This window comes from Notamacropus eugenii, chromosome 2, assembly GCF_028372415.1.
Source record: "Notamacropus eugenii isolate mMacEug1 chromosome 2, mMacEug1.pri_v2, whole genome shotgun sequence".
Lineage (NCBI taxonomy): Eukaryota > Metazoa > Chordata > Mammalia > Diprotodontia > Macropodidae > Notamacropus > Notamacropus eugenii.
Window position 1 is genome coordinate 367,493,956 of NC_092873.1, and position 24,010 is coordinate 367,517,965.

Genomic DNA, 24,010 nt, shown 5'->3' on the forward strand with positions numbered 1-24,010 from the left:
TTTATTGAGTGTGTGTGTGTGTGTGTGTGTGTTGGGGGGTTGGGGTCTGTGTGACATGATCACATTAGAGTATTAGGAAAATTACCTTAGTGACTGAATGGAAGATAGATTGAAATAGGGAGAGTCTTGAAGGAGGCAGACCCATCAGCAGGTATTTACAGCAATCAAGGCACTGCACTAGATTGCAGTGAACCTGCACTAGAATGGTGACAGTGTCAGAGGAGAAAAGGGGGCATATTCAAGAGATGTTGCAAAGGGAAAATCTGAAGGCCTTGGCAATAGCTTGGATATGGGGGTAAGAGATAGTGAGAAATCCAGGATGACTTCTAGGTTGCAAGCCTGAGGGGATAGGAAGATGCCACTGTCTTCTACAGTAAAAGGAAAAGGCTTAGAGGGAAAAGTACTAAGTTCTGTTTTGGACAGTTTAAAATATCTACTGGAATCCAGTTTGAGATGTATGAAAGCAATTGGATATGAGAGGATTGGAGGTCAGAGGAGAGGATGGGACTAGCAAGATAGACTTGAGAATCATCAACATAGAGAAGTGAATTAAATTCATGGGAGCTGATTCAATGAAGCAGCAAAGAGGGAGAAGAAAAGAGGACACAGAACAGAACCCTAAGGGACTTCTAGAGGTACAATCTGAAAGAGGATCCAGCAAAGGAGGCAGAGAAGGAACAGTCAGATACATAGAAGGAAAACCAGGAGAGAATGGTATCCTAAAACCCTAGAGAGAAGAGTGTTTCAAGGCGGAGAGAGCAATCAATAGAGAAATGAAGGAATTTGTTTTCTTGATTATGCAAATTCGTTAAATGAGATATGTATATATATAATACATATCATTATATTATATATTTATGTTATATAATTATTATATTATATGTTATTATATACATTATGTAATATATGTATTAACCCCAATGGAGTAGGAGGTAATAGACATTAATAATAGGTTTCTGTTAATTAAAAAAATTAAAAATGGAACTGAGATTGCTACAGGTGTGGAATAGTACAAGATCACTAAGTTGTTAGTTTTACTTGTTTTACTTGGTTGAGGTGACCTCTCACAAGATAAGAATAATCTGTGAATATTTATAATGTAAAAACAAAATATAAATAGAACTTTAAAAAAATACATTCCAATTCTAACATTACTTCTGTAACTATGGGCCTCAGTTTCCTCATCTGTAAAATGGTTGCCCTACTTTCCTTACAGGATTGTTTTAGGGAAAGTGCACAATAAACTATTACAGATTTGAGGCACCTTTGTTTAGTAAAAGACAAATGTATTGCCTATTATTTGTTTTATTCATGAAATTAGTTTTACTTGAAAATATAGTTTATTCATACTATAACTATGAATTTGCTTGTGAGTGCTTTAAATTTTTTAACAGAAACACTTTTGATGAAAACCAGACAATAGCTTTAGAACAAAAGATGCCACCAACCTTATAATAAAACAATGAAAGTTATTGGTTGGGGGTTTATCTTAGTTGTCTTCTGTGCTTAAGCAGATTCAGAATGTGCCAGTTTAATCAGAGAAGAAAAATGAGAAAAAAAGAACTCTGCTTCTCCCCAACTAGACCAAATAAAAACAAGTCAAAAATGAAAAACCAAATGAGTCAGAAATTACTGTGTAAAAAAAAATATATATATATATACATATATATATACATACACACATAGAAACAAATATGTGTGCGCATGCATATGCATATGTATATTCATGTATGCATATGTGTGCATATATAAACATATGTGTGTATAATATATAACATATGATAAATAGATCAGTCTCTATCCCTATTTTCAGCATATTTAGTAGGTACTTAATACATATATGCCAAATTGAGTTATTTCCTATTTCTTCTCCTGTTGTGTAATGACTTTACTGTAAGTTAAAAAAGACTATTGTGTGGGTTATTTTGAGAACCCAACCACTGTGTGTGATACTCTTTCTTTAGAAAGATGTTTTCTCTTTGTTCCAAACAACCAATTTGCAAATGAACTTTTAAAATCCAACCCATCTATAAACTGAGAATAGCCTATTCATGTTTTCCCTTCTCAACCACATTCTAAGTGCCTTCTGGGCAGCGATTAGCAATGTTTTACTAATGTTTGTATTTTTTTCAGAGCCTTAACACATTGCCTTGCCCAGGGGAAGTATATAAAACATATTTGTTGATTAATTGCAAGGAAAAGAACAGTTAGGCTCTGGCAGAACTTCAGTTATCATTAGTATGTATTTGTCATAGGTAAAAATAACAACTCACTTTAAAAGCTTTCTCCAACAGCTGAACACATGACATGTGACTGCATGGGGCTCTTTAGAGAGCTTCAAGTACTGTCCTAGGGGCAACATATTATTGTTTTGATCCTAAGATTCAAAGTAAATATTACATCCTTTGAAAAAATTACAATCCTATCACAACAGAGAGACATAGGAGGGTTCTCTAATCCATCAGATGTATACATAAGTGCCTCTCAGAGTTCTGTCCTGGGCACTTTTCTCCCTCAATACTTTTTTGCTTCATGATCTCATCAGTTCCCATGGACTTATTTACCATCTCTACATCGATGATTTTCAAGTCTGCCTGTCCAGCCCCAGTCTCTCTGCTGACCCCCAACTTCACTTTCAGATATCTCAAACTGAATGTCCAGTAGACATCTTAAACTCAGTATGTCACACACACACACACACACACACACACACACAATTATTCTATACATACTTTGATTTATCAGTTCTTCTTCTGGATGCAGATAGTATCTTTCTTCATATGTCCTTAATAGTGACTTTGGATATTTTTAATAGACAAAATAACTTATTCACTTAAAGTCACTCTTAAAACAATATTGCTGTTACTGTATACAGTGATCTCTTGGTCCTGCTCATTTTGCTCTCCATTATTTTGTGCAAGTCTTTCCATGTATTTCTAAAATCCATCTTTTATTATCTCTGCCAGTTAGGTGGGTCTTAAGTATAACTTAGAGATTAGAGATAAGTAATATGGAGCAATCTTTCATGTTGTTGTAAAGGTTTTTATTCTTTTTAGATCTTTTGTCCATATCCCCCACTGACCACTTCTCCATTGAGGAATTAGACACACACACACACACACACACACACATTTGTGTTATTTCCCTATGTGTCTTGGACAACATAACATTATCAGAGATCATGGAATGATTGCTTTAGAACTAGAATGGAGTTTAGAGACCATCTGGTCAAACCTTTCATTTTACTGAGACCCAAGTATGTTAAGTAGATTGTCCACACAGGTAATAAGGGTTGGAGGTGGGATTGGAATAAAATCTTGTGACTTCAGACTTCAGAGGTCTTCTGACTTCAGAGCTAGCACTCTTTCTACTCTACCATTGTGAGATGTTTGATGCAAAGATTGATTCTGCCCTATCTAATATGCTTTGAGACACTCTCTAATCTCTCCCTCCCATGGTAGATATCAATTCATGAAGAGAGAAGGAAAAGAAGGTGGCAAAGGAGGGATTATGCCAGGTTTTCTCTTTCACTACTCTTCTCCCTCTAGACTGCCTTCATTTTCTCGCTCCTCCTTTTGTGCCCTGTCCTCCCTAGACCTTCCTCTTCTCTTTTCTTTCCACTCAGTAACTTTCCATCCTCCTTCATCTATCTGTTACTGCTCTGATGTTTTCTCAGCATACACTCTCCTCTTCCTTCTACTCTCTCTTCTCTTTCTGTTCATTCCTCTTCAGTATTTCTCTTTCCTCTTCCTTTCTCAAATCCTACTCCTTGCTCTTCCTCTAAGACTCATTTTCTTTCTTTCCCTAAACTTTCCCTTTCTCTAACCCTTCTCATTCTCACTTCCTCATTATCTTTCCACCTCTCCATTATTTTCTTTGCTCATCTTTCCCATCCCTCTATTCTCCCTTTTTATCTATTCCCTCTTCCATCATTCATCTTCCTATCCCTCCTTTCTTCCTCTTCCATTCTTTATTCCTCTTTCCTCTCTGTCCCACATTCATTTTCTTTTTCATTTTCACTGTCCTTCCTCTCCCTAACACTTGATCTTATTTCTCTTTCCCATTCTCTGATCCTTCCATTCTTTCTTTGCCACACTTGGTTCCTTCCTCTTTTAATACTCCCCTTTCTCCTTGGTCCCAGCTCCTCTTTTTTCCATTTTACTTTCTCACCACTATCCTTTCTTCCCTACTTCTTTTCCTCAGTTGTTTTCTCCTCTACTTCCCACCTAGCTTTCTATCCTTCTTTCTCCCTACTCCTTATTCTCTGCTCTTCCCCTTGACTTTCTCTTCTTTCTCTGACCTCATTTCCCCCTATTTCCCATTCATTTTTCTATTTTTCCTTCCACTTTCTTCATTCTTTCTCCTTCCTCTTGTCCATTCCCCACTCTTGCCTTCTCCCTGTTCATCCCTACCGTTTCCATCCATTCCTTTTCTATATGTTCTCTTCCGTATCTCTAGCTTCATTCTCTCTCTCCCTCTTCTCTGCCCTTTCTCTTTTTCTCTCATATTTCTCCTCTTTCGGTCTTTCTATTCCTCCCTCCAGCCCTCTCCCTTTCTCTGTCTCTTCATCCTTTTCTCCTATCCATGGCATAATGGATAGAGCATTAGACCTAGAATCAGGAAAACCTGAGTTCAAATATAGCCTCAGATAGCAGATGAGTGTGCCTCTGTGCAGTTCAGCCTTTGATAACTTCAGTTTCCTCATCTGCAAAATGGAGAAAATAAAAACACCTACCTCCCAGGGTGGTTGGGAAGCTAAAAGGAGATAATAGTTGTAAAATGCTTTGCAAACTTTAGACACTATATAAATGCTAGCTATTATCATCATTAACACTAATAATCATTACTGCTCCTTCTACTAACATCCCCCAACCCCCCAAGTAATTTCCTCTTCTATGTTCGGCCCACTCTTTTCAACTCAGGCCCTTCCTCATTCTCTGCTCTTTCAACCTTCCCTCTCCCCGCCTTCCCCCGGCCATTTCGGTCCCTCCCAGGTTCCTCCCTAGGCCCTCCCCCATGGACTCTTCTCAGCTCTCCCCTTCTCAGCCCCGCCCCTCAGCAGCTGATCGCCCCTCAGCAGCTGATCGCCCCTCAGCAGCTGAGGCCCCCTCAGCTCCCGGTCTCCCTCCCTCCGCACAGGCTCCTCCCTCCCGTTTCCCTCCTACCTGGGGCCCCGGCTGCACACTGACGGGATGGAGAAGGCGGAACACTTCTCGGAGGAGGAATTCCGGAAGGCCTGCGCTGAGCTGGAGGCCCCGGCTTGGGCAAGCGGGGGCTGGGAGATACTGGTGGAGTCAGAAGACTTTAGAGTCTACAGGCTGCTAGACGAGGTAGGGGCGGGGGCGGGGAGAGTCTGAGACCCTGACAGTGGACCAGGTAAGAAAGTGGAGGGCGGGCGTTGATTGGTCAGGGAGACAGGGCTAGGCGGCTAACCTGAGCAGAGATGTGTCATTTATATATGGATATGGCAAAAAGTGCAAGACTCAAAGTCCTGTTTGACTGTGATGGGGGAGGGCGGCGGGAGAGTTACCCAGGGAGTGACTGGATGGGGATAGAGATTGAACAGAGACTGAAGAGAGGGCTGTGTGTGTGCGGGCGGGGGAGATGGGTTATAGCCTATTCCTCTCTCCTGATAAAGGTAACCATCTTTGTGATCTTAGGTAAATCATTTTTCCCCCAGGCCGCAGCTTCCTCTTTCATAAAGTAAGAGTCCAGTTTTTTCAGTAACTTAAAGGGCCCTTCTAGCTCTAATAGTCTATTACTACTACAGTAGACTACACGGTAGTCCTGTGACTTTCTTTGCACTCGAATTGGCCACTGGTGCTTATAGGCACCCTCTCAGTTGCTTGCACTTCTGAAATTTAGGTAGAGAGATTAGCTGAAGGGATGAGGAGAGGTACTGTAGAGTTGGAAATGGCAGGGTGGTGTAGTGGAAACTCAGAAGACTTGGGTTCTAGCTTTGCTAATCATTTACCTGTGTAATCTTAGGTAAGACATCTCTCATCTCTTCCTCCTAATTTCTCCATCTATAAAACTGGAAGGTTGAATTAGACAATCTCCAAGATCCTTTGCAATTCAAAATGATAGCTTTAGGAGGGGGTTGGGAAAACAGGTATCCTATCTAGTGTACTCTTGAGGACCTGAATTGGATCAGCTCTTCTAGAAAGCAATTTGGAACTAAACCCAGAAAGTTACCAAGCTGTGCGTATCCTTTGACCCAAGTGCAGTATACCAGTAGCAGGTTTTTACTCCAAAGAGATCAAAGAAAGAGGAAAAGGATCTATATGTTCATAAATATTTATAGCAACTCTTTTCATGATAATAAAAATTAGATATAAAGAGGATGGCCTGCTATAGAATGACTAAACAAAGTATAGTGTATGAATATAATGGGATATTATTGTACCTTAATTAATGATGAAATGTGAAGTTTCAACAGAACAGAAGATTTTTATGAATTGATGCAGAGTAAAGTAAGCAGAACTTGGAGAAGTTTATATAATGATAACAATATGTAAGAGAAAAACACCTTTGCAAAACTTTAGAAATTTGATCAATGTAATGATAAACCACAAGTCCAAAAGAATGAGTGAAGATGAAACTGATTTGCTAGGAGGTGTTCAACTTAGCATTTTTGGTCATAGCTAATATGAGACTTTGTTTTTTGCAGACTATGTAGATAAGTATTGAACAATTTGTTTTTCTGTGTTTTTCTTTCTTTTTTTAAAATTTGCTCAATTGGGAAAGGGAATACTGGAAGAGAGATTAATTTTTAAAAAGTACTTGAGAAATAAAAATAATAAACTAAAAACAAAATATCCTTCCCATTTTTACCCCTCTAGGGTCACATAGTAAGCCTTTAATAAATGCTTTGTTGTTTTGACATCACTTCTATTGAGATATAGGTCCCAGAGTGGTCCTGAGTAACAAATGAGATAACATATTTTAAGAGCTTTTCAGACTGCAACATGCTAAATACAAATGAGAGGCATTGTATAATGAAACATGGTGTATGAAACATGTTGTATGGTATAATGGAACATGAGTCGGACTTGATGTCAGGAGACCTGTATTTAAAACTAGGCTCAGATATTTACTAGTACACATAGATAGTATGGGCAAACATCTCTGATCCTCAGTTTCTTTTTTAAATTTAACTTATTTTCAATTTTCAATATTCACTTCCACAAAATTTTGAATTTCAAATTTTCTCCCCATCTTCCCCCTACCTCCACCCCAGGACAGCATGTATTCTGATTACCCTTTCCTCCAGTCTGCCCTCCCTTCTATCACCTCACACCACCCCTCCCACGCATCCCCTTCCCTTCTATTTTCCTATAGGGTAAGATAGCTTTGTATACCCCATTGCCTATATATCTTATTTCCTAGTAGCATGTAAAAACAATTTTTAACAGTCATTTTTAAAGCTTTGAGTTCCACATTCTCTCCCCTCCCCTCTTCCTCATCCACCCTTACTGAGAAGGCAAACAATTCAATATAGATTATACATGTGTAGTCATGCAAAACACTTTCATAACAGTCATGTTGTGAAAGACTATATTTTCCTCTATCCTGTCCTGCCCCCCATCCACTTCATTCTCTCCTTTGACCTGTCCCTCTACTAAAGTGTTTGCTTCTAATTACCCCGTCCCCTAAACTGTTGTCCCTTCTATTAATCACCCTCTCTTATCCTCTTATTCCCCCCTACTTTCCTGTAGGGTGTGAGGGCAAGCAAAGTAGGATCTTTGTGTTTACACTAAGAAGTATAATGCTCTGAATAATTTGATCAAGGAGGATCTTTCTCACTCATTGTTGAGTCTGCCAATTGAGGGAAGTTTGATTAGGGGAGTTGTTTTGTAGAAGGGTCCAAAGTACCTTTTGTTTTTTCTGTTGAGTCACTGGGTCATAGTGTCATGCCCTCTGGCTCTGAAAAGCGTATAAATACTCTGAGGGTGAGGTTTTACTTTGGGGCTTAATCTCTGAAAGGTTTGTATGCCAGATGAGAGACTTTGGGAAGCCACAAAGCAGCCCCCCTTGGCTTTGAAAACCCGGAGGTTGGTGCTTCCCTCTCTGGTAACTGTGGTCAGACAGTTGGACTTGTCTGTTGATTTGTGATATATGTGTTGATTATAGTCAGACAGAGGAACTTTCTCTGAAGTTCAAGGTGCTGACTCCCCGAACTAAGTGAATGATATATGTGATTGATTAAAGGAATGATACATGTGCTTGATTAAGTGATTGTTAACTCCTCAAAAGTTGCCTTTCCTTTTTAAATGCAGATCTAAGAACCTGTGATAGCAGCCTCGCACCGCCCCCCCCCCCCCCAGCCCTGTGTATGTTGGGGTGCTTACTATTAAGTAGGGTAAGATAAACTTCCATACCCAATTGAATATGTATGTTATTCCCTCCTGAAGTCAAATCTGATTAAAGGAAGGCTTACTTATTCCTTCTCATCTTCCCCTTCTTCCCCTCCATTGTAAAAGCTCTTCCTTGCCTCTTTTATGTGAAATGATTTACGACATTCTACCTCTCCCTTTCTATTTCTCCTACTACATTCCTCTCATTAATTAATTTTCTTTTTCAAATATCATCCCTTCATATTCAGCTCATCCTATGGCCTCTGCCTCTCTCTCTCTCTCTCTCTCTCTCTCTCTCTCTCTCTCTCTCTCTCTCTCTCCATATATATATATATATGTACATACACATACACACACACACATATTTATATTCCCTCCAACTATCCTAATACTAAAAAGTCTCATGAGTTACAAATATCATCTTTCCGTGCAGGACTGTAAACAGTTCAACTTTAATAAGTCCCTTATGGTTTCTCTTTCCTGTTTACCTTTTCATGCTTTCTCTTGACTCTTACATTTGAAAGTCAAATTTTCTATTCAGCTCTTGTCTTTTCAACAAGAATGCTTAGAAGTCCTCTATTTCATTGAATGACCCATTTTTTCCCCCTGAAGTATTATACTCAGTTTTGCTGAGTAGGTGATTCTTGGTTCTAATCCTATCTCCTTTGACCTCTGAAATATCCTATTCTAAGCCCTCTGATCCCTTAGTGTAGAAGTTACTAAATCTTGTGTTATCCTGATTGGATTTTTTCACAATACTTGAGTTATTTCTTTCTGGCTGCTTATAATATTTTCTCCTTGACCTGGGACCCCTAGAATTTGGTTACAATATTCTTAGGAGTTGTCCTTTTGGGATCTCTTTTAGGAGGTGATCAGTAGATTCTTTCCATTTCTATTTTACCCTCTGCTTCTAGAATGTCAGAGCAGTTTTCCTTGATAATTTCTTGAAAGATGATGTCTAGGCTCGTTTTTTGATTGTGGCTTTCAGGTAGTCCAATAATTTAATAATTTTCTCTTCTGGATCCATTTTCTAGGTCAGCAGTTTTTCCAATGACATATTTCATATTGTCTTCTATTTTTCATTTTTTTCATTTTGCTTTATAACTTCTTGATTTCTCATTAAGTCATTAGCTTCCATTTGCTCCATTCTAATTTTGAAGGAATCATTTTCTTCAGTGAACTTTTAAACCTCTTTTCCATTTGGCCCACTCTGCTTTTTAAGACAGTCTTTTCCTTATTGGCTTTTTGGATCTCTTTTGCTATTTGGGTTGTCTAATTTTAAAGGTGTTATTTTCTTCAGCATTTTTTGGGGTCTCCTTTAGCAAGCTGTTGACTCATTTTTCGTGATTTTCTCTCACCACTCTCATTCCTTTTCCCAATTTTTCCCCTACTTCTCTTACTTGACTTTCAAAATCCTTTTTGTACTCTTGTATGATGTGAGACTAATTCATATTTTTCTTGGAGGCTTTGGATGCAGGAGCTTTGGCTTTGCTGTCTTCTTCTGGTTATACATTTTGATCTTCCTTGTCATCAGTGATGTAAGAAAATAGCTCTTCATCCTGAAAGTAAGAATCTCTTGTCTGTTTCTTTTTCCCCTTTTGCTCATTTTCCCAGTCAATTACTTGGCTTTTGAACTCTTTGTTGTGTGGAAGGCTCCAGAAGCAGCCTCCACCTCAGCGGTGGTTCCCACCCCTTGGGGCTAGGGCTGGGACCAGACCATACTCCCCTCTCAACTAGGTGAAAGACCCTTCCCACTGACCTTGGAAGCTGTCTTTAGTGTTTTTGGGTTGAGAAGTCTGGAAACTGCAGCAGCCACCAGAGATTCAGTCCCCTAAGGCCTGCTGCAGCTCTTTCCATGACTCCAAACTGCACTCTGCTTCCAGCCTGGTGCTATAGACCCTTCAAATTGATTTCTAGATTCTCTCAGGCTGAAAATTTGCTTCAGTCTGTCATTTTGTGGCGTCTGTTGCTCTAGAATTTGTTTAGAGTCATTTTTTACAGGTTTTTTGAGGAGTTTGAGAGGGAGAGCTCTAGCAGGTCCTCGCTTTGACTCCATCATCTTGGCTCCACTCCCTCATCCTTAGTTTCTTCATCAGCAAAATGGCAATATTATCATTTAAAAACTATTTGATGCTATAATTTGAGTTATTGAAGATGTTGTTATTTCAGGACCTTTTATTTATTCCATTAAACAAGTCAGAGATAGAAGGTACAGTTAGCTCAGCTAGCAACCAGATCCTAATCCATCTGTTTATATTATAGCCCAACCATATTTAACTGCATTAATTCCAATCCAAATAGGATAAAAGCAGTATTTCCAATTCTGATTGAAAATAGAGTAAAAGTAATATTTGCAATTCTAATTTCAAATATGGTAAAATTATTATTTCTAATTCCAATTCTAGATTAAAAATAATATTCATCAGTTTATGCTGATCACCAATTTTTTTTAGCAATATTAATGTCCTACAGTTGCAAATAGGGTAAAAACAATATCCAAGAAACCAGTGAAAAAACTTTATAGCTCATTTTCAGGGCCCCACCATCACCAAATGATCAATCACCCTCAACAAAACTCAAAACCAGTAGCTATGACAGCATTCATATACAATTCCCCAAACAAGGACTACTATGTTCATTTTATAGATGAGGAAGGTGGTTCTTGGGGAGCTTCTGATTCATTAGAGGACTTGAATTTGGGCCCTGGCTGCTTACCACTTGTATGATTTAACTCCCCTGAGTCTCCATTTTCTCATCTCTAAAATGAAGTGTATGGACAGTAGATAGGCTCTGAGGTTGCTTGCAGCTCTAGACCTAGAGCATTAGAAAGGGGATTTTTCTCCTCTAGAAACATTGGTAAGCCCCTGATTGTTACTAGAGGGAAGAATTATTTTCCTGATATCTTAGAGGATATTTTTAATACTTTTAACTGAAGTTAATAGGGAGTCCTGGTTAAAACTGATTTTCCTTTGTCAATTATTTTATTTTTCTACAGATAAGTTTTTCGTTTTTCAATTTCATGGAAATTCAATTCAACATCCAGTTATTAATTGTCTACTTAAATTCACATTCCTTGAGGGCAGAGGTTATTTCATTTATGTTTTTCTTTGTATCTGAGCTTAGCAAAATGAATGACAGCTAAAAGTTGCTTAATAAATGTCCATTGTTTTATTGATTATCTTCCAGGGATTGTGCTAGCTGTTGAGAGGACAAAGATAAACACTAAGCAGTTCTTTCATTTAAGGAATTGATCCTTTATTACCCCTGTGTGGGTCTTTTTCTTATTTAACAGAAAAGGATGGCATTCTATAGATATGTGTATAGCAAGATAATGTAAAGTGGAGTCAAATGAGAGAGTGCTTTAGGATAATTTGAGAAGAAGGGAAATGGCTTTTTCAATTGGGGGACATGGTTGGTATAGGGTGAAGAGAAAAGTAACTTGCCCAGGATCACACAGTTACTAAGTCCTAATCTAAGACCATATCTGAAGTCATGAAGATGAGTCTTCCTTGACTCCAGAACTGGCACTTTATTCACTGAACCGCCTAGCTGCCCAATAATAAGTGTTTGTTGATTGAATGTACACACACACACACACACACACACACACACACACACACACACACACACACATTTCACTATTTCCAGATTCACTTATCTGTACTTTAAATGCTCTGTCATCTTGGCTCATATCCTTCCATGTTAAAAACCAATATACACTGAAAGACTGCCTCTAAAATCTAGGTACATAATATCTGTAGTATTTCTCTGATCTACCAGCAAAGTGATGCTGTGAAAAATGAAAAGAAGCAGATTGTCACAATATACACATTTAGTCCTTGCATCTGGGAAGGCTAGTGAATCACTTGACGTTGGGAATTTTGAGTTGCCACAGGACTAAAGGCAATAAGGTGTCTGTACTGTTTATCATTAATATGGTGAATTCCTTGAAGCAGAGAGGAATGAGGATACAAAAGAGGGACAAATAAATGGGCCCAGACTGGAAAAATGGAAACTTTAACTTGCTCCCTGCTGATTATTATTGGGGTTGGACCTTTCAGTGTCAACTGTACATTCATTCTGGGTAAGACAGAGAGACACCCAGTTGGAGAAAATAACAAAAAAGAAATGGAGTTAGTCTTTCATGACCATTCTTCATGAAGCCACACTAGATTTAAATTATATCCTTTCTTAGAGAGCTTCAGGTGCTGTCCTAGGAGCAACATATTATTGTTTTTATCCTAAGAGTCAAAGTAAATATTATATCCTTTGAAAGAATTATAATCCTATCAAAACACAGAGACATAGGAGGGTTCTCTAACCCATCAGACATATATGTATTTGACTGAATCTAAACTTGAGTTACACTTGAGGACCTAGAAGACCACATGTGGCCTTGAGGCCACAAGTTCCTCATGCCCCTACTAGTGGATAGAGAGCTGGCCTTGAAGCTGGGAAGAAGGGAGAAGATGGAACCAATAAGTTCTTTCTCTGGATATGGATAGTATTTTCCATCATAAGTCTTTCGAAATTGTCATGGATTTTTGTATTGTTGAGAAGAGCTAAGTCGATCATAGCTGATTATTGCATTATATTACTGATACTGTGTACAATGTTTTCCTGGTTCTGTTCACTTCAGTTTGTATCAGTTATGCAAGTCTTCCCAGGTTTTTCTGAAATCTGCCAGGCAGCTCTTAAGACTTAAACTACAGAGAAGGTGAGGATCTACAATGGTAGTTCATGGTTCCTGTGTCCATAAAATCACAGGTCAGTCCTTATCCATATTTTTAGCATACTTTGTAGGAGTCACTGTGTGACATTCTTTCTTTGGAAAAATATTTTCTCTCTGTTCCAAACAACCAATTTACAAATGAGCTTTTAAAATCCAATCCACCTATAAACTGAGAATAGCCTATTCATGCTTTCCCTTCTCAATGACATTCTAAGTGCCTTCTGGGCAGTGATCAGCAGTTTTACCAATCTTTGTATCTTTTCAGTGCCTTAATACAGTGCCTTGCTCAGGGGAAGTATATAAAACATATTTGCTGATTAATTGCAAGGGAAAGAACAATTAGGCTCTGGCAGAATTTCAGTTATCATTAGGTAAAAATAACAACTCATTTTAAAAGCTTTCTCTAAATAGCTGGACACATGACATGTGATTGCATGGGGCTCTTTAGAGAGCTTCAAATACTGTCCTAGGAGCAACATATTATTGTTTTGATCCCAAGATTCAAAGTAAATATTACATCCTTTGAAAAAATTACAATCCTATGGAACACAGAGACATAGGAGGGTTCTCTAACTCAGCAAATATTCATGTAAGTGCCTCTCAATGTTCTGTCCCAGGCATTTTTATCTTCTCCATTTATACTATTTCGCTTGATGATCTCATCAGTTCCCATGGATTTTATTTACCATCTCTATGTGGATGATTCTCAAGTCTCCTGTCCTGCCCCAATCTCTCTGCTGACCCCCCAACCTCACATCTCCAACTGCCTTTCAGACATTTCAAACTGGATGTCCAGTAGACATCTTCAACTCAGTATTTCCAAAACAGACTTTATCTTTTCCCTGGCCTAAACCCTTCCTTTTTACAGTAGAGGACGATATCACCTTCCCAATCCCTCTGGCTTGCAATCTAGGAGTTATCCTGAACTCATCACTATTTCTTCCCCCCCACCCCCATGTCCAAGTTGTTGCCAAGGCTTACATATTTCACACTTGCAACATCTCTCAAATATGCCCCCTTCTCTCCCCTAACACTGTCACCACTCTAGTGCAGGTCTTCACCTCATACTTTGATTATCAAAAAATATGCCAGTAGGTCTGCCTGCTTCAAGATTCTCCCTCCTCCAATCTTGTTCTCCATTTAGTCACTAAAATAATTTTCCCAAAATACAGATCCAGTCATGTCACTACCCTCTCCCTCCCCAAATCCATTATCCTTCCCGTTGCCTCTAGGAGCAAATATAAAATGCTCTGTTTGGCCTTCAATGCTATTCATAACCAAGTCTCCCCCTATCATTCCAGGGATGAGGGGAACATGACCAGTAGGTGCTTGAATTGATGGCAATAGAGAAGAGAGATACACACAAACTTATTAGGGAATTCAAAAGCTCTCAGAGGGTAGCGTGCCTGACTTGCCATACTCCCCAATATGTATTCTTCAATTCAGGGACTTTTGCTTCCTTCCTTTTCTGAAACCAAGACACTCCATCTCTTGGCTCTTAGCATTTTCTCTGCATGTCCCCCAGGCCTGGAGGGCTCTCTCTCCCCCCTGTTCAGATTACTGACCTTCCTGGTTTCCTGTAAATTCCAACTAAAATTCTGCCTTCTACAGGAAGCTTTCCCTAACCCTTCTTAATTCAAGTGCTATTTTTCTTTTAATTATTTCCTGTATGTAGCTTGCCTTTTATATATTTGTACATTGTCTCCTCCATTAGATTGTAAACTCCTTGGGGATAAGGACTATCTTTTGCCTCGTTTGGTATCCCCAGCACTTAGTGCAGTTGATGGCACATAGTAGGTGTTTAACATTTATTGACTGATTTATTGAAATGTAGTAAGAATAGTTGATAGCTATTTAAGTATTACTCTTTTTTCTTGGGGTATGTGTGGTTTTAAAAAGTGATGATACATTTTTGTCTAGGAACAACAGACATTTCCCAACAAATACCCAGATTGTTGTTGTGTTTGTCCTTTGTTGCTGAAGAAGACCATGGCATCAGAGAAATGATGACATGACTTGCACTTGCTTTTGTTTTGAGTGAGGGAAGGTTGTGCAAGGTCACCAGCCTCACTTCTTCTCCAGAGCCATCTGAATCCAGTGACCAGATATTCATCAGGATGGCTGGAGATGGCCCAGGATGCACTGCGAGACATTGTCCCTTTTAGGCCAGAGTCTATTAAGGTACTCACTTAGGGTGAGGTAAGGCCCATTCATTGAATAGGCCTGTTTAAGAAGTAGCCAGGGCAAGTTCCCTTTAATGAGACAAAGAAAAGAAAGACTTCAGACTGGGAGGAAAACGGCAACAGTTACTATTGATAATCACTTTTAAGCCAGGAGGGTCCAGCAGAGAGTCTTTAGGCAAAGGGCAGGGGCCCCATGATGTCTGAGCTTCACAATGCAGTAGGTTTAAGGGGAAGGGAAAGGAAGGGAAACTAGCCAGTAAAACCCAAGTCAAACTGGGCATCTTTTGGCCATCCAAATTTACCTTCCTTTGGACAGGAGAAGGAAGGGGAGAGGTAGACAGACAGGTGAGGAAGAGCTGAGTCTAGTCACAGGGTTGTGTTCATCCTTCGTTGCCGAAGAAGACCATGCCATCAGAGAAATGATGACATGACGTGCACTTTGTTTTGAGTGAGGGAGGGCTATGCAAGGTCACCAGCCTCACTTCTCCTGCAGAGCCATCTGAATCCAGTGACCCAAATTAAGTCATTTTCAAAGTACAGCCCACCCCCACCCAAGCCTAACCAGTTAAATTACTGATTATTAACCCCAGAGATAGATCATTTAACTTTTCTGTAGAATACAAAACACTAACCACTGGGGTTTACCAAAGGTTTTTGTTTGTTTGTTTGCCTTTCCATGTTTATTTATTTACATTGTAACAGTCATTTTGGGTTCTACTTTCTTCATTCTGTATCACTTTGTACAAGTTAGTAATGTTTCTTTGAATTCCCCATCCCTCCCTTTCTTATTGTACAGTTACATTCCTGAATGTACCAGTCCCCAGTTAGTAAGCACATATTTTGTATTTTAAATTTTGTTATTACAAACTGCTGCTATGAACATTTTTGTATACATGGATCTTGCTCTGTCAGTTACTGTCTTGGCATATTTAGTCCAATGATGAGGTTCAGGAACTTTTTGCATAATTAGAAACTGATTTCCAGAATAGTTAGACCTATTTATGGCTTTATCAGTAATGAATTAGCAAGTTTATCTTTTCATAGATTCTCCAACAATGAGCTTTTTCTGTCTTTTAGCATCTTGGCTACTTTGATGGCTGTGAGGGTGTACATCAGGGTTATGCATTCATTTATGTGTGTATGTATGTGTGTGTGTATATGTATATATCTGAATATATTGTGAGTATGCTTTGTCTCATTCCTTGAGAGCCAGGCAAGCTACATTCCCCCTCTTTTGAATTCCCTAATAAGTTTGTGTGTGTCTTTCTTCTCTATTGCCATCAATTCACGCACCTCATGTTCCCCTCATCCCTCACACAATTAGGGACTAGTGACTAGAGCCTCGGTTCCATTTAACCATTTAAGATGAATTAGCTTTTATAAAGGAATATTTACTTCAAAGATAGGTTAAGAACACACAGATATTTTCCCCAATACCTCTCTGACTTATTCATAGCCCATTTCTTGTATAATATCAGTCCTAGATGTTGAAGTTAACATTCAGATATGGCCTGACTTCCAAGTGAATCCTTCTTTTAGCTTCCAGTGACCTGGGTCCCAAAGATCACTCCTTTCTCCTTGGGGCATCAGAGGTAGGCTGGCTGCAAAACCTGGCCAGGATTCCAGCTTCCAGAATTCTTGCCTCATTCTCTGGACCTCCAGACTAATCACCTTTACCTAAAGCAGGAAAAAAAATGGCAGAGGCAAAGGACTGAAACCCTTTTGCAGGGCTACATGCCCTCTTTCTTCACAGTATTATCCTTCATTGAAGCAAGGGAGTCACCTCAAGAATGTTCTGAGATGAATGGGGTGAAGAGAGATGATGTATGCCTACTAAAGTCTTTTAAATGCCTTCACAGCCAACCAAAGAGCCTTCATAGCACAGGTGACCTGCTAGGAATAGTTATAGAACATCTGGCTATGCTTAGATTTCTCCAAAGTATTTCCATTCCACATAGTAAGACTCCTTAAAGTAAGTTTCTGAACTCTTCCTGGAGAAGATGCCATTCCAGGAACTTTGGAAATGTGTCAGACTCAGTTACACATGTGTGTGTATATATTTGCATGTATTATATATACACTTTTGTGTATATATACACCTATATATCTATCTACATATCTATATATACACCTACATCTTTCTTTTTTTCTCTTTCTTCCTTCCTTCCTTCCTTCCTTCCTTCCTTCCTTCCTTCCTTCCTTCCTTCCTTCCTTCCTTCCTATCTCTCTCTCTCTGTCTCTTTCTATCCCTCCATCCCTATCTATCTATCTATCTATCTATCTATCTATCTATCTATCTATCTATCATCTATCTGTCTGTCTATCTATGAGAGACACACACAGGCAGAAATCCAGAGAGACACACAGAAAGGGGTATAGAGATAGAGATACAGACAGAGACAGATAGACAGACACAGAGACAAACAGGACAGACAGAAAAACAGACACAGCAGCATGGTGCAGTGGAAAGAGCTCTGGCCTTGAAGCCAGGAGGATTTGAGTTCAAGTTCTACCTTTGACATGGACTGATCATGTAACCCTTAGCAAGTTACTTGACCTCTCAATGTTTTAGGCAAGTCTTTAAGAGTAAAAGTCACAGAGAAAGTGCCAGCCTGTCTTGGTAGAAGGAGTTTCCTCACCTCAGAGCTCCCTATATCAATGAAATCCCAGGTCCAGTCCCTATTCCACATGTATGTGTATACTTGTGTGTTTACACATATACACATACATACATATAAAACACACATAAACACATATGTGTATGTGTACATGTGGAATGGGGACTAGATATGGGAATAGGATAGCTATGTTAGATGTATGTGTGCATGTATATATGTATATGCATATATACATACATCCTGATCTCAGGTCTTGCCCCTACTTTACACATATATACACACCTATATTTGACCACACCCATGTATATATGTAAAACATGTATGAGTGTATATACACATATATAAGATGTATATGTACAATAGAGACTTTTTCTCCTTCTCAAAGTATGATTTAAGTTATCAGTGGAAACCTCTCAAAATTATTCTTTCTTATCAGTGGTCTTTGGATTAAAAGGTTATTTCACTGTTGCCTTCTCTGATTTACAATTTCTAAAATTCTTGTTGTACTCTCAGACTACCAAGTACTCTCAGACTTTGAGAGTACTTGGTTGTCATTGTTGAAGCAGTTGCTAATTATTTAGCCAAACTACTGAATCCAGCTGGCTCAGGATGTAAAAAATGGCTCCTTTTAAGAATTTTGCAGGGCTGAATTTTTCAGTTTTTTAGACTGAAAAGGAAACAGATCTTTCAAGAGACTGGTAGAAGATTTTTTTTTAATGTGAGGGGTGTTGAGGAGAGGTGCTTGTTAAATGAAAAAAATTTACAAGGCATTTGAAGAAATAATAGCATTTGAAATCAGAAGTGTCCTCTTTCTTTCAAGTACAGCTCCTTAATGGTCTCAATTAGTTGTTATTTCAGGATGAACCCTCCTCAGATGAGTTAAGGTGACAATTTTTCCTTGCAGAGAAGAAAAAGGATAAATTAGAACAATGAGGTGCAGTAAAAAATTTGACTGTGGCTTTGGGCTGTATTAATATTATAACAGTTATTTCCATGAAAAGTTTAAAATTCAATCCAGTAATCTGTCTTTTCTATTTAGGAAATATTGGATGCTGTCTTTTGTGAAATATGTGAATAAAGTTTGGATTTTTTCCTCTTTAAAAAATCCAGATGTCTAGTATCATTCAGACACTGGCTAAATCCTGTTTCCATCCTTCTTTTATTACTTTAATCCAAGATGTGAGGGGAGAAAACAACATTTTCCCAAGGACTGGTTCTATCTCTCCCATGTAGTTGGCCTAAAAATTCAAGGCCACTGAGGAGGAAAATATTCATGAGAAAAGCCATTTGCATTTGTGTGGGCTGTCTTGACAGTAATTCAAATGATGAGGCTCTTGCAAAGATGAATTTGGGGGCAGCAAAGCCTAGAGTAGAAAAAGTCATGCAAAACTATAGTTTGCTCTTTTGCAAGGTAAAACTATCATTCTGTTCAGCATTTAGCTTTGACATATTTGGCATTCAACAGCTCTTAGTTTTCTCAATAAGGATTAGTCACCTAATGGATGTGTTTAAGCCCAGCCTGGCTTCCTTCTTCCCTACCACCCAGTATTTTTCTGGGCTCCTTTGCCTTTATTAGTTCCCAGGGATAAGTATAGGGTTAGAGGCTAAACCTTGCATTTCATTGTATGGGGAATTCCCAGGTACATAAATTCTTCTGACTAGTATCCCTTTTCTGTGACTTATTGCCTAGATCATAGGAGGAGTGTGTAGCCCAGGTTTACACAGGTTTTGAGACCTGGTATTCCTGGCTTCTAGGCCAACTCTCTATGCATTAGGCCACAGTTCTTCTCAATGAGCACTAATTTAAGTAGGAAATATATACAGATTTTAATAAAGATAAATTTGCCCCTTTCCTATAATATAATGCATTCTAACAACAATTAGAAATGATTTGCAGATTACTCATTGTTCTTCGGTTATTCACTTCCCTGGCCCCTTCATTAGCCTGAATAATGATAAACAGTCTGAGTTCTCGGAGTAAGTCACTTTCCTTCCCACTATTGCTCTTATCTGGAGAGGTTCCATTTCCTTCAAGATTTTCTTTCCTGAGAGGAATAAACAAATTAAAAAGACAGCTTGATCACTCAGGTTCCTGGGAATGATGACGTTGGGATAAAGTGGGGTGGGTGGGGAAGATTTCTCTCCCATGGGAAATAAACCAAGACCTTAATGACCATCTGTACATTTTATCAGGGTGGTCTGTTTCTTGTGTGTGTCTTGGGGGTGGAGGGTTGATCACTTTGCTGACGCATTTCCCAGAGATTTATACTATTTGGAAGGATTGGCATTCAGACGTAGCAGGATAGAGATCAGTTCTCATAAAACTGGCTGGGGATGGTGGTAGAGGTGAGCAAGTGGGAACAATGAGGATGGGGATGAGGGTTGATGTGGATGGGTGTTCTTGGCCAACCAGTCACCTTATTGCTGATTGCAGGCTCAGAATGCTCAGTGCTTCCAGTTACTGGGAACAATCCTTGGATCAGGAGAAACTTTCCCCCCCTTCTTTTCACAGAAATGGCACAAATGGGAATGGGTTAGTTTAAAGAAAGCAAAGTCTCCGTAAATATATCCCTGAATATTTGAATAATAATTCAAACTTATTAGAATTTACAGAGTTTCATTAGGGGCTTGCCAAGCACTTTAATTAATCCTCAGAACAAACCTGTGAGATGTGAATGTGTTTATGTTTTATTTTTGTTGTTCTCAGAGGTACCACCTCAAACCTATCAGATTGGCTAATATGACAGAAAAAGGAGGGGATGTGAAAAAATTGGGACACTGATGTACTCTTAGTGGAGTTTTGAATTGATTCAACCATTCTGGAGAGCAATGTGGAACTATACCCAAAGGGCTATAAAACTGCGCATACAGTTTGACCCAAGCAATACCACTATCAAGACTGTTTGCCAAAGAGATCAAAGAAAAAGGAAAAGGTCCTATATGTATAAAAATATTTATATTTATAGTTTTGTGGTGGCAAAGAATTGGAAATTGAAGGGATGTCCTTAAACTGGAGAATGGTTGAATAAGTTGTATATAATGGTGGCCATCTCTAGGGTGGGGAGGAAGGAAGAAAAAAAAGAAAAAAAATTACATGATAACTTTGTTGTATATTTAAAAGGAATGACAGGAATAATGCAATTAGATATAAAAACCATTTAACACTCATTTTTTTCTCCCCTTAGTTTATTTTATTTTTAACTTATGGAATAAAACAAGCATTTCCATAATATTGTATAATAAAAAAGTTGATTGCATATGAATCTGCAAATCTATTATGTACAACTTGCTGTTCTTTTTAAACATACAATAATCAAATCAAGGGTACAAAATACCCTTGAATAAATTTTAGAGGAATAAATTTTGGAATATGAATGTAATGGAATACTCTTATGCTATAAGAAGTGATGAACAGGAAGACTTCAGAGAGGCCTGAAAAGATTTATATGAACAGATGCTGAGTGAAAGGAGCAGAACCAGGAGAACTTTGTACACAGCAACAACCACAGTGTGCGAGGAATTTTTCTGGTAGACTTAGTACTTCATTGCAATGCAAGGACTTAAATAATTCCCAATGGTCTCTTAAGGCAAAATGCTTTCCACATCCAGGGAAAGAACTATGGAATTCGATCACAGAATGAAGCAGATCATTTTCTTTTGTATTATGTTTTGGTTTGTTTTATGATTTCTCCTATTCATTTTAATTCTTCTATGCAACATGACTAAGGTGAAAATGTATTTAAAAGGAATGCATATGTAGAACCTATGCAAAACTGTATGCTGTCTCAGGGAGGGAGTGGGGATGTAGGGGGGAAGGGGGGAGGGAGGGGAAAAATCTAAGATATATGGAAATGATTGTAGAACACTGAAAAGAAATAAAATTTAAAAAGAGAAAAGAAAAAAATACAATAATCATGTAAATTTTCCCCCTTTTTTCTTCCCTCCACCCCTGCCCTAGAGATGGCTACCATTAGACACAAATAGATGCACACAGACACACGCACACACACACACACACAATTATTCTATACACACTTCTCTTTATCATTTCTTTCTCTGGATATAGATAGCATCTTTCTTCATATGTCCCTTGTAGTTGAGTTTGGTATTTATAATAATCAAAATGATTTATTTACTCAAAGTCATTCTTAAAACAATATTGCTGTTACAGTGTTCTTTTGGTTCTTCTCATTTCACTCTTCATTTCCTGTAAGTCTTTCCATGATTTTCTAAGATCATCAAGCTCATCATTTTTTACAGAAGAGTATTCCATCACAATCATATCCATGGTCAGTCATTCCCTAATTGATGGGCATCGGTACAATTTCCAGTTCTTTGTCATGTTTTTATAAAATTGTGGCCTTAGTGATAGAAGGGCTGTGGGGGATGGGAATATTATGGTAGAAGACCATAATATTTTTGGCTGACACTCCTTAGAGAAAGAATAAACAGAAAGGTATTTGTAGATCCCAAGTATTGAATTGGGTGTAACTAGACCTTGAAGTTTGGGGCCCACTGCTCTATGGCAAGGATTGGATTAAGGTCCTTAATTACAGCTGCTTCTTTTAAGCCCGGAGACACTTAGCTTTCTGTTCTGTGTATCTTTTAGTTGTCCAAGACTCTAGAAACTTGGAAAAGCTCCAAAAGAGAATAATAAAGATGACTCTTGTCCCGCTAGTGGAATAGAAAAGAGATGTTCTAAGACCAAGGAAATTCAATTAAGGTTTCCTGGACCATTTGCAGGAGTAGAGAAGTGTGATTCACCATTAACATAAATGCAGATAAATCCTTGAAATAGAAGGAAATTTTCTTCTTTCTGGGAGCTACAGAGGATTATTTGTAAGGTGAGGAGTTGTGAATGCCAAAATCAAGCCAAATTACATTTATGAGAAAGTGTTAACTTTTCCTGAATTGGCTCCCTTTCAGAACTATCATGTGTAAACCTAGCAATACAATTTCTCTAAGTAATTGCTAAGTCACCATTACAAATTAAATAAGCAGTACTGTCTTTTAGTGTTTTAGATAGAATAAGGATATTTCACTTCATACCAAATAATATTTTTTTTTTGTGGGGGGAGGCAATTAGGGTTAAGTGACTTGCCCAGGTTCACAGAACTAGTAAGTATCTGAGGCTGAATTTGAACTCAGGTTGGTCCTCTATCTACTGTACACCTAGCTTTTTAATATGCTACATTTGTGAGTGGTCCCATTGTGCATGAAGATGAGAGAAGTAAACGGAAACTATCTTTTTTATTGAGAAGTGTTGTGATCTAATGAATTAAAAAAAAAGACTGATTCAAGTCCCACTGTTGACATGTACTACGGCTGTGTGACTCTGGACAAGTCACTTAATTAGTGCTTTTAAACCTAGACTTTGCTAACTCTCAGTTAGCCATGTTTATGCATGTATACAAGGTACTGCAGAGGTATTAAAGGCAGACAACTAGCATTTATGAGGTGCCAGGCACTGTGCTAAGTGTAGGAGAAATGAGTATAAGCCAAAAGAAAGTCCCTACCCTGCAAGAGCTTATAATCTAATGGGGGAAAATAATAATGAAAAGGAATTGCAAAGGGGATGGTAGGGAGTGAGAGTGAAGGTAACTGGGGGTAATGCATGGTGTTGAAGTCCAAAATATCTGCCCAGAGGAGACTGAAGGTCGGCCAACCACCTTAGGCCCCTCTCCAAAGTGGAGAACTCAGGGAAGAACTCAATAATGATGAAGGAAAAGGGGGGTGGGTGCAGCAGAGGGATATTCCAGGGTAAGCCTGCAGCTGAATCATGGTGTTGAAATCTAGAAAGTCAGAGGCACGGCCAGGAAGAGTTAGATGTTAGACTGAACATTGTTCCCCTGCTAAGAACATACTTGCTGGAACAGAGGTCTTTGAAGGATAAAGATTGCTTTTAAACAGCAAAAACTTTAAAGATCTACATGCCTTTCTCTCCTCCAATAGTTAAACAATTAGTCTCTATTGATTGAGGAGATGTATAGTGACAAATGTTTGGCACACAGATGGTTTCCTTGACCCTGCACAAGAAATCTGAGGGATGTGTGTGTGTGTGTGTGTGTGTGTGTGTGTGTGTGTGTGTGTGTGCGCTGGTGGAGAATGGTCAGTGCCCCA

The 24,010-nt window shown here is 38.6% G+C and overlaps 1 protein-coding gene across 2 annotated transcripts in view; it reads left to right on the forward strand.

Annotated features, from left to right (window-relative positions):
* Positions 1-5,030: 5,030 nt before the first annotated feature.
* Positions 5,031-24,010, forward strand: part of PCTP (phosphatidylcholine transfer protein) — a 46,039-nt gene continuing 27,059 nt past the window's right edge. The window contains exon 1 of one of the 2 annotated variants that reach the window (XR_011975269.1): positions 5,031-5,330. Coding sequence is in view for 1 of the 2 variants with exons in the window: in XM_072646754.1 (XP_072502855.1) it covers positions 5,193-5,330 (138 nt within the window). In the remaining variant the exon portion in view is untranslated. The remainder of the gene's footprint in view (positions 5,331-24,010) is intronic. The other variant, XM_072646754.1, reaches the window with a different exon arrangement.